General features: G+C 32.2%; 1 protein-coding gene across 6 annotated transcripts in view; it reads left to right on the forward strand.

The window, feature by feature from the left end:
• LOC140672346 (uncharacterized) overlaps window positions 1-12,277 on the forward strand; it is a 64,775-nt gene that overhangs the window by 40,769 nt on the left and 11,729 nt on the right. For all 6 annotated transcript variants that reach the window (XM_072904412.1, XM_072904414.1, XM_072904411.1 and 3 more), the window contains exon 4: window positions 8,497-8,710. In XM_072904412.1, the coding sequence (XP_072760513.1) occupies window positions 8,497-8,710 (214 nt within the window). The remainder of the gene's footprint in view (window positions 1-8,496; window positions 8,711-12,277) is intronic.

The raw sequence follows: 12,277 nt of genomic DNA on the forward strand, positions 1-12,277 counted from the left end.
GACCGCTCGTCAGAAATATAATCTCTCTCTGCGAAGACGATTGCATCGAAGTTTCCGCTTTACGACAAAATAACAAACGAAATTATGTCTGGCTTCATGAAGCATGGATAAATACGGCTTGTCTCGGCGAACTCACGGAAGGAGTCGTATAAAAACACGGGCAAGGATGTCTTACCTGGATGTAGCCAATTAGGGCGGTGGCATGGAAAGCGTGACCGGCGTGGCGGTGCGCTTTTAAAATCTCGTCGCGAATAATACCGATTCGAATGCAATTGTGAGAAATTGTGAAGAAAACGAAAGGACAAAAGCGAAGTGTGTGAATATACAATAGTTGACAATTGCGCGTAAATTTTAGAAGATACAATAATGTTTTAATTCCAGAAATATCGTGTGAATTTCGATTTTACAATCATGAAATAAATATGACATATGTAAGTGGCAGTTAGAAACGAACAGTGAAAAACAATATTTTACTTTTTTTATTTTTTTCCGGTTAAGAAAAATGTACTTTAAATTGATGGAAAGGCTCGTCGGTTTTCGGAAATTAAGGTCAGATATTCTAGGATACTTGGTATATTTCCTAGACTGTTTGCAAAGTTTGCAATCTCCTATGCTAACACCCGATAGCTTTCGCGAGCGTTCACGCTTCGATAAATTCATCTCGTCGTTGTCGGAAAACTCCGCCGCAAATTCGATCTTCGCGGAACACGAGCAGAGTATGATTCAGCGATAAGTTCATACGCAATTTTCCTTGGAGAACATTCTCGACGATGCGTGAAATCCTTGCCTCGAGAGCAAGAGTCTGCGTGTCGTGCGCGTCTACGACACAATCTCTTCTTCGCTGTCGACGGAAACGAAGCGGAAAAGCTCGTTCGTCGTTCGCCGAATGACGTGTATCTACGAATTGATTGTGTCTCGATCTAAATGTAAATTTGCGTCCCGATGTCGCGCCAAATGCAACCTTGATGCACACGCGGCAGGATCGCATAATCGTGCGACACATGTGGCGTACGATATACTCGTATCCATATGCGGGAAGACGAAATGACCGCAAGGCGAAATACAATCGATATCCCGTCGGGTCGTCTTTGTGATGCAATTGAGTGCATTTTTCAGGATTGTACGACAGATTTAATCTTGCGGGATGCACCTGCTGCGAAATGTCGAAACATCCGATTGGCTCCACATAAAATGCAATGTACTCGCTGCTTTCTCTCTTCGTCTTTCTTTTTTTCTCGTCTTCTCTTTAAATCTAATTTCGAAAATGTTTCTTTAAGATTGTTGAGACTCGTGAAACTTTATATATTAAGAAGATATAGAATTTCGCGAAAAGTGTTTATATATATATATATATATATATTTCTTGCGGAATTCTATATATAAATTAATAATATTGAAAATGGCGTTTTACAAGTCTAGTTTTAAAGTTTCATAAGTCTCAATATATATATATATATATATATATATATATATATATATATATAGGATTTTATATTAAAAAGAAAAAAATAGAACATTTTTAAATAATAGAATTATTTATAAAAAATTATTGAAATTATATAGATGTATATAAAATCTGAATAATTTTTTTATAAATAATTCTATTATTTAAAAATGCAGAATTTATTTTTTTTTTTTTTAAATACGAAAATCTACTATTTTATTTTGAACAAAATTTGTAAAATCGAGGTGAAAACATTCTAAACTTGATGCTTTTGCAAATATCAACTCCATCCCACACTGTACACATTTATCTCGCGAGATGCAAACGACCATTCAAGCGAAAGTGACTAGTCGCCGATGAAAGATGCCAACGACCGTTGCATCTAGGTGGGTGCTGCTGTACGTTAGAGCGACTGGGTTGCTGGCTGGGTTGCCGACTAGGATCAACGGCAATGGGCGTCGCTGAACGTCGTCGATGGTAGTTGGGCAACGACATTAGCGGAGCTGGTTACATGTACAGGACACGGCAAACTGGGTCGCGCGGAGCTTTCAGGGTCCATGACATCTGTTGCCCTCAATCCTATTTCTCGTCCTCTTCTTGTACATCCGCGCTCCATATCTTCTCTGTATTTTAACCCCTTTTCCGCTCATCTATTTTAACGAATAAGCTATGGCAACGCCGTCGCCGGATAATATTGTTACCGCGCTTCGCTTAATCGCATTTTGTATTTTACGAGCGTCCGTGAACGTTGCTGAAGATGAACGTGACGGTTATTATTATCACGCGACCGTCGAAGAAGACTTGATGGAAAGCACAGCTAACGTTTTCTTAGACCTTTAGGAGAGCACTTTGTTCATAAACGCGATGGAGTTGTGATTCCATTAAGTCTTGAGTAACTCGTATTTCTAATTTAATATATATATGGATCGATTAGATCTGGAGAGCGATATAAATCTAGACTTATATTTGTGAAACTAATCAGAATTCCTATTATCTCTTAACTCAGTTAAAAATATAGATACGTAAATATCTCATAAATGGGGAAGTAGAAACAAAATTATAATAGATTTGTTTTAGCAGAACTTTAATAAAGCTCTAATGTACATTCATCAAATAAATAATATCAGATTATGAAGCAGTTATAATGGGAACAAATAACCGGTTAAATTAATTAGTTTAATATTAATATTAATATATGGTTATATATTAATAGGATTAATATATTATATGTGAACATATAAATAGAAGGATAATTAAAAAAAACATTAAAGTAATTAGAGTCCGAAACTTTTAGACTCTGATTTAACTCTCTTCAGCTGTATATAAATGGTCTTTCTATTTTTATTAGTGATTAGAGAGCTTTCTTAATTTACTTTATTCAACGTTTAATCAGTGTTAAAATTATAGTTTCGATTACTTATTCATATATCAAATTTCGTGCAAACCGATCATAAATTTAATAAATTCATACCCCGTACATAAAATTCTATAATTTTTTGTAGAAAACTTGGGGAAAAAAATATATAAATTCTAAATGTGTCATATTAATATACAGCACTAACAGACTTATAAAGAATTGTGTGTTCTTCAGATGATTTATCGACGAGAATGATTTCGTTACCGTCTGCAAGAAAAGGACATTTGAAAAAATGTCACTTGGCTATTTGAATATTCAAAATATGTATATAACGCAGGTGGAACGACGATAGTGCAGTCTTACAGCTTACAATTAAATGCCAGATGTTGCCAGATGTCACGTTTTCAGGGCCGCGCGTGCACACACAGATGCAAACATACATACATATAAATGTGCGTCAATATATATTTTTTCTCTATATCTACCTGTGCCATAACACACACCTACGCGACTTACTGTCTGGCTTTCTCCGGTTCTTCAAGTATTGAAACGTTTTCCGTAGGCGAGAGTAGGCGATACGAGAAAAAGAATAGTGATATGACGACAAAGTGCTCGAGTATATGTTATTTGATTGTCTCCAACGGCCAGACATTTTATCGACGTAGGTTTCCTGGTCTGTTAAATAATTTGCATTGAACGTCTTTTTATTGCGAATAATACAGAAACGATCTTTTCCTAGTGAAGTATTTCTTCCGAAACATTTGGCTTGATTATTTCATAATTATACAGAATTTAAGACGTCTCTTTCTTTGAAAGAGTTAAGCTTTAAAAATTAGAAAAGATAAAAAGCTTATACTTCAGTTAAGATTTAAGAATCAAGAGAAATTTAATTTAATTTAAGATTAAATATGAATAACGAATATACTCCATTCGACGTAGCTAAATTTAAAAATTTGAAAAAAAAAAATTATAAATAAAATCTCGTTGAATTAAATAAACTAGTATGATTTAGTTAGTATTTGTTATACATTTTATCATGGAACTTTACATTTATAATTTGCCGTAATTTAATTTCACGTTTTAAATGTCTGTTCTACAATAATGACATTTCATTAATTAAACAAAGCCGTTCTGACATTCTGTTAATTAAAATATTAATTGTAGCGATATAATTAAATTGCTACGTACAGTATATACAATATATACAGATACATTATTACATTATTTTAACAGGATAATACCTATATGAGATTATATGATGCTGCCTACGTGATAAGACTATTGTGTGGTTACATCGTAAGACATAATACATTAGTAAATTTTATCGTAGATTTAAAACGGATGATCTGCATATAAGAAGCTTAAAAGAGTTTACATCTTTTATGTAATTTAATGCGATAATAAAATAACAAGATATAAGTCATTTACTTAATTAAATTTAGTTTTCTGTATCTTACGTATATAAATAAGTAGAAAAAATTAGTTTTCAAACTAATTTTTCCTATTTATTTATACGTAAGATATGGAAAATTATTGCTTTTATATTTTGTTTTACATTTTATAATCATTTTTATCAGATTTTTGAAAATTTTTAATTATCTACCAATATCCTGAACTTTCGATATAATATTTTCCATAAATGTCTAATTGTAAGGCATAGTTATTCCACATATGCACTAAACTTGGCAGTATTTAGATCCCAAGAGGTTGCATTAATAACATATCTCCACCGAGGATCGAGTATATTTCACTAGCAGTTTGCAATTTATTAGATACTGATCGTTGTTTAAACGCCGATTGATCTTCCGCGAGGATGCGTTTGCTATCGTCACGATCTGATGGTACATTTTATTTCTTTGAAAGGTCAGGTTTATATCGTGCACCGTGAGGCATGCTAGCGCAATGTACGTCAGATAAACGGAATGATTAATATGGCATAGCGGCGTGTGTTAGTCGGGCAGATTTAGTCTTGGCCTTTGCCAAAAGTAGGTTACACCGATTTCGGTGATGCCCTGTCGGCCAATTAAACGCTATTCGCCAATGGCCGAGTTGTGGAATGTACCCTTCGGCTTCTTTCGACCTGTTTCAGTCAATTTTGTTAGTCGATTAAGCAGAGGTTTGATTAAAATGCTGTTTTTTCGTTACATGTGTCATTTTTCTCTCAAGTATGAAAAATTATTATATAAAAGAAGTATCGCGCGCAGAGTTGTTCTTTATTCTTTTGGTTACTTTATAAAATCATATCACGATGACACATTTTTAACAGTGAGAATTAATTTACTAAACTCACATAAATTTATTAAAATCTTTTTTTTTATTTTTTTTTATTACTTCTAACTAATAAGGTGCGAGAAATTGAAACTGTCCCTTGTTGCGGTCACCTATCATTTAAAAAGAGGGAATCCGAGACATGGATGTGGATAATCGATTCGCTGAAAGTTATTGAGTTCCAAGACGTTAGTCAGGAACAAATTCTGGCAGATTGTCGCTTCCAGACCGCGTTGCCTCATCTCTCTCCTTTTTCTTTCCTGCCTTTTCTGCGGTGAAAATCTCCACCTAAAGGCTTCATCTCGAGACGAACGGTTTTCCAATACTTTTCGATACTTTCGGATTGAGACGTTTTATTGCCCACGCGATTTGTACCGATGGCGTAATATTCACTATGCCGTTACGTCATTCTTCTCTGCCATTGTCCGGCTTTGCGAAGCCCGGGAGATTCTAACTGGAATAGAGCGACGGCTATATTGACTTTGAGATTAAGCAACCCTTGTGCGACTACGACGGCTAGATGACATAAACAATATATGCGAACTCACACTTCTATATCCATTGCTAAATTGAATTTAGCTCGGAATTTTTATCCGGATACCTTAAACGAGAAATGACGAGAGGTCGAGAAGTCGGGAGAGAAAAGATAATTGAAATTGTTAGACAAATGAAACGATGATAATTTTGTAATGATAAAGTTAATGGATATTATTAGATTTGTAAAAAATAATGTTAGCTATTTATTTAATTATCATGAAATTATTATAATGGAAACTAATTTCCCATTTTATCATTGAAATTTATAATGCTATTTCTTGTATTTAAAGTTTACATTAAACTCTCTGAATTTTACGTCAATATATCTTTGTTATTTCAAGAAGTTGGAGCTTAATATGTTCTTGTTAGTAAATATTAATCTGACTTTAATCTCTCCGTAACCTTTTATTTCAGTATTAAATTTTATATTTCTTTCCATTCTTAATGTTTGTAAATAGTTAATTTAAGCCGTGAAAGGCGAAAGAGCTTCTATACATAACATATTACTCGTATATTATTACCATGTTTTTTTTAATTTTTCTAATATAAAAATACATTTACAAGAAGATAGCAGATTTCTCATTAAATATCTAAAAAAATTTGATGAGAAACGAATTATAATCAATAAATTATTCTTTACAAATTATAAATTTGCATATAAATATTTATAACACATTTATAACACGTTAGTAATATAAAGTATTTTGATTTCTCTTTCGTGTTAAAATGATTTTGTGTTTTTGTGTTATCAATGAAAAAGCGCCAACCGTTACGCTCGTATATTGTGCGTCCGCATATCTATTTATCTTGCTTTTTTCTCGCCTCGTGAGGATGTTACGACATCACGACGATGTACAGTCATGCATTTGATAGTAGCCATCATTCTTTCGTTTTCGTACGCGTAACGCATAGCTGAGAACAAAAACACGGGGGCTACAGGGGCTTTGTCGGCGCTGATCTCCCATTGTTGGAGGACCGAATTGCAGAACCAGGTATACTGCTTTGCGTTATGTAGATCCTCTCGTCGAGAGAGTCCGACCGCGTTACAAATTTATGCTTGTCCACCGCATTGCATCCGCGGATAGCAGTTTCCTTCCTGTTTGAATTATCCAACGTCAACGTTGCTGGGCAGGTGGAATTTAATTGGCAAGCGACCGTAATTCCAAGAATGTTTAATGTGGGGCTTTCGTCTGCATTTGAATAATAAATCTGATAAGCGAAAATTATACAACTTGTTAGAGGACAAGATTTAAAATTTTAAGAACTTTTTTTTATCAGTGTTGAATCGATATTAACGCCTGAATTGAATCTATTTTCAATGAACTTATTTATATGACCTTGGCACTTTTACTTTTAATAAATTAAATTTAAAAACAATGATATTTTGTTTGTAATAATTTGTAGTAACAATAATTTCGTTCATAATCCATGCAAAAGTACCTATAGCATTTTGAAAAAAATGATTGTAATAATAGATTTTAGGCTAAAAAAATTGATATTTTGTTGAAATTGCTTGTAGTGATTTTCTTTTCGTGTATAATTGCGTCTAAAAGTTACACAGGAAAAAGAAATTAGATGTTATTGCATTTTAAATACGTCCAACAATACATGGTATGCTTGCAATTTTCTTTACACTATCTAATAAAAACAAGTGTTTTTTTAGAGTTTGTTATAATATCTTTGATACGAATATCAAACGAAGAGAACTGATTTAGTTATCCTGTACGTATATCGTTCAGTTTGCTAATGTGTGTTTGGATTCTATCTTTTAACGGAAATCTAAACGACCAAGAGAGGTTCTACGCGTATCGCCTCGTCAAATTACAAGCAGCGCCATGTATATTTAAATGGCAATGGATTTGAAAAAGGTCAGAAAAGTTCTCCCTTTGCATATTAAACATCGCATTATCTTGGCGTTGCAATAATGTCGCTGATACGGGAGGAGCGCAATGACTCTGATAGCAGGCGTGCAGCACGCATAGTTCCCATGGTAGCATAATTATCTCGTAATAATCTTGATGTATATCGAAAAAAGTTAAAAGCTCTTATTTTTTTTATATTTTTCTCTCTTAAAACTGTTCTTTCGTAGTAACAGGAATTTCATTAATGTCAGAGGATTTTTAATGAATACTTTAAATCATAAAATTATTATTTATTAAATGTAATTTGTCCATATGTTTGTTATTTAACTTTTACAACGTCGCAGTACTTACTGATGGTTGAAATTGAATGTGTGTGTAAAATTTTTAAATTATTAAAGGTATATATAACTATTATATATGAGAGAAAAATTTGAAGTCTTTGTGTGTAGCGACTTTAAAAACAGAGATAGGTAAAAATATTAATAACTTTTTTACTACGAGGCTGTTTTAGACTTACAATATATATTTCGTTGCGACCTATAATCTATTATTAGAGTTATTTATTTTATATAGCATTCCATCTTCCAAGTCATATTGAATGATATTTTAAAAATGTATGATTTATAGATGGTACTTTTATAATTAAGAGTTCAATTATAACTACATAAATAAATTTTTGTGATTGTAATATTTTAAATAATTTTTTTAGCTAAACCTTTTAAATATATTTACGTAAAAATTCTTTATAAAAAGTATTCTTTAAATAATTAAACTAAATTAAAAATTAAATATTTTATCTTTGAAACAATTTTATTTTATTTATTGGTTTAAAATTTTGAACTATAAATAATTAAGGAGATTTGGAAACTACTTTACATTATTATTAATGAAAAATTTAAATGTTTTATAAAATTCTACCTCCAACCTATGTGCGTCACTGAGTGATTAAATTCGCTGCATGTGTTCTGATTCATCAGCTTTCGGCACTTACTCCTAAAAACTAATCGGTGAGATGTGTATTGTTTCAGGCGTATCTGGCAAGGACGTAAGTGGATGGCCGAAGATTCCATGTTTGAAGGGTCGTGCATCTAGCAAAGGAGGAAGCGGCGCAGGAGGGCCCCACGTGGGTCCACCACAGTGTCCGCACTCTGTTTTGAGCAGCACTCGCAGTTCTGTGAGCAGCTCGCCTTTGAGTCCATGCCCGACCCCCATGCCTTTCCTGGTGACTTCGGGCTCCGTCAGGTAAGTTTAATGCAGTTTGCTCTACAATATATATCTACATTATATTTTACACACGTTATCTTGATATATACCTAATACTAAGACTCGATTTATTAACTCTCAGAATGAAATCAAGGATAATAAATTTCAAACTGTGCATTATAATGGAAAATATAAATCATTTTAAATGTTACTCTATCGAAAGCGAAGATATAGAAGATACTTTTTTTAAACTATGACATCACGTTTTAAAAACTATGTACTTGTCTTGATTGTATTATATTTTATTTGCATTTTTTATTCTAATATAATTTTAAGATTATTTTCTTTCTTTTGTGTAATTCAGAATTAGTTACTTTGCGCAGTTTATCTGAAATCAATTATTGAACGTGAAAGAAATATTGAGAGAATCAATTAGTAATACTGAAAGCCCTTGTGCAATGATGTAATTTCGCGAAACAGTACAAAGAGCTTTTTCAACGCAAAAACGATACAAGCTACCGTTCGTGTAAAGGCTGCGTTCACTAAAAATACATTTCATACATATTTTATCGAGCACTATATCCAGTTGTGAGACAAACATAGCTCGGTACGTTAGTCGCAGAAAATTTATAGTCAACTTCGACAATCGTTAACAGTCAATGTTTTAATTTGTCATTAATTTATTATTATATATTTTCTACTGTCATAAATATGCATCAATTATCATATCAATTTCCTAATTTTTATTTCTAAAAATGTGTTTGATCAAGTAAGTGATTTTTTTAATAATAATTATATATGATGTCAAAAAAAAAAAAAAATAACTTAAATAAAATCAATTTTAGTCATGATAAACATTTTATTTGCAATTATACGTTACTACATTTATCTAAAGAATATTTTTATATATTTTTTTAAATTATATTTGCTGTGAACCAGTTAAATATATATATGAAAAAATATTTTTTTAAATATAAGCAATTTATTTTATTAATGCATTTTATTTGGGATCAGAAACGTAATAACAGTATTATTACGTTTGGTTTGAAAACAATCACACGATGATCGATGAACTAAGGCCTCTCCTTTTATGCGTTTTTTTATGTTTGCGTGTCAGGCTGCAATAACAATTAGTATAATGAACAATGAAAAAAATCTTTAAATGGATTTATACATTTGACGTTACGCTTAACATTACATTGGCAGACATAATTTCAGCTACTGATTATTAATATCATTTTACACGATAAATTATTAAAAAACTTATCGTTTTATTAAAAGTTCTTTTACTTATCGATTCATTAAAAGTTTTTTTTTTCTTCTTTTCAAATTATCAATACTTTAATGCTACGTTTGATCTTCATGATTAAACGGATTAATGTAGAAACTTTTAATTGTGATCTTCTGCGCTCTTCTCCTACAACGATTGTAATTATTTCCAACTATGATGATCCTTGTTAATAAATTGCGAAACAGAAATCTTTTAGGGCCATCACGTGTTGTCGAAACTTTATAAAATCAATATTATATTTGTACTTGTAAATTTATATTTAAGTGCAAGTTAAATCCTGAAAAGCGATAACTTATTTCGAACTTTGCATTTATATAGAAAATGCATTTGAGCTTTTTATGATGATATATACAAGAAGTCCTTCTCAGTTTCGTTCGTTATTTTTTTATGCGAGAAAATATTTTATGCTGCTCAAGATTATAAAACTAATACAAAGCAGCGAGATAAAAATACTATAATTTTCTATACAATCTGTTGTAGGGTCGATTCATAAATTGAAATGAACATATTACCGTAGATAAATGGAAAAAGAGATGTCTGATGGGAGTGGTCGCGAGAGTTCTTTTTTCGCGTTATATGAAACGTTGTTATTCGCATAGTTGAGATAAAGTTGTTTTGCTCGATTTAGAGTTAGCTTCTTTCAAAATGCTTGCTTGTATTTCAGATTCCGAATATTTTGTTCATAAATTTCTCTGAGAACCTTGTGTGTTTTAGTCTCAAAGCATATTTTTGGTCTATTTACATATAAAGATAAACTTTTTTAATTTTCGCTAAAATGATGGTTGCCACAAGTTTTAAAGCTATATTTTGTTTTATTTATGAATCTATATTCCTTTTCAAGAAAAAGAGATGGAGGTTTTCCCAGGAAACAAGACCTTTATTTATCAGATATCTTGTTGAGAAAATCGTTTTTTCCGGAAAGTTTTGGCAAATTTCCGCACATGAGCGGAATAACGAGTTTGTCGGATATAACTTCGAACATCCATCGACCTGCTCGGCCGTATAAATGAATAATTCATGACGTCTCCCGAAGCGCCCAAGTCGTCGATAATCATCCACTTTGACCAACTATTTCCCATCTTCGCTCCGATAATCGTTTCGCGAATTCCCGTGACACGAAAGCAAGTAGCGTCGAAATCTATCTCTCAATCAGATAAGCAAGCTCGTCTCTCGAGTATATGATGCACCGAGATGAATGTTTAGATCAATTTATATACATACATATTTTATACATATGTGTATAAATTTCTCAATTTACTTTTTACATTTTTTAACATATTATTTTATTTTAACGAAAAAATATTCATGTAATATCTCCAAGAAAAATCAAATCAAATCCTTTTGTAAAATAATCTTAACAATATGCAAGATATCTTTTTATTTAGTTTCAATTAAATTAGTAGAACTTTAAATTCACATTTAATTAGCAAAATATTTAGCTTTAAAAATTGAAAAGATGTGTGAATATTTTTGCAAAGCAGGACGAGATTGATTCAATTTAATCAGAAATATATGTATACATTTTTTCTTCTAATAAAAGGAGCATTTATGATTCATTCGTTTATCGTGAGGTTTTTGATATTTAACGTGTCTTATAATGCATTTTAATCGCGTTTAGAGACATTCCGTGAAGAAATCATGTCTCTTTGTGCTCGCGGTTGCATTTTAAGCCTTAAAATAGTGTTGCGACTTTTAGTAGAGCGTGGGACAGAAACGAGACGTTCCTCGTGTCATCGAAGGGCACAGATGGATGCCTCGTATGTAGAGGCAAATTGAATGCGTAGGCGTGTCTATAACCCGTATCTGTCGAAGTTATCGATTATTAGCTTCTTGTTCCGCTCTCAAATCCAGGAGGCTTTTCGTCTCTTGACAAATATTAACGGCACAGGCTGGGAAAGAGAGAGAGAGAGAGAGAGGGAGAAAGAGGACGAGATGACTCGCGTAAAAGCTATATATCTACTATAAGCCGTAACATATGCGGGACTTTTCAAATGTCAGCCTCCAAATCTTTCTGTGCGCTCTCTCGAACCTCTCATCCATTCGAAGAGTTGAATCATATATTCGTATTCTTTCATATCGACAAAATCTGTAATTTTTTCTATGTCGACGAGAAAAATTATTTTAATATCAAGGATAAGAAATCGCAGTTCTTTTATTATATAAATCGCAGAATATTTATTGACTGTTTCTATCATATTAGAAACACAATTAAAGTTGTGTTTAATAATACAATTCAGATGCAAATGTGAGAGAGATTAACGCCTTGCGTGTAACATTAATTGCTTCTTCGACTAACGATAGAACCTCAAGGCAAC

Source organism: Anoplolepis gracilipes, chromosome 13 (genome assembly GCF_047496725.1).
Source record: "Anoplolepis gracilipes chromosome 13, ASM4749672v1, whole genome shotgun sequence".
Taxonomy (NCBI): Eukaryota; Metazoa; Arthropoda; class Insecta; order Hymenoptera; family Formicidae; genus Anoplolepis; species Anoplolepis gracilipes.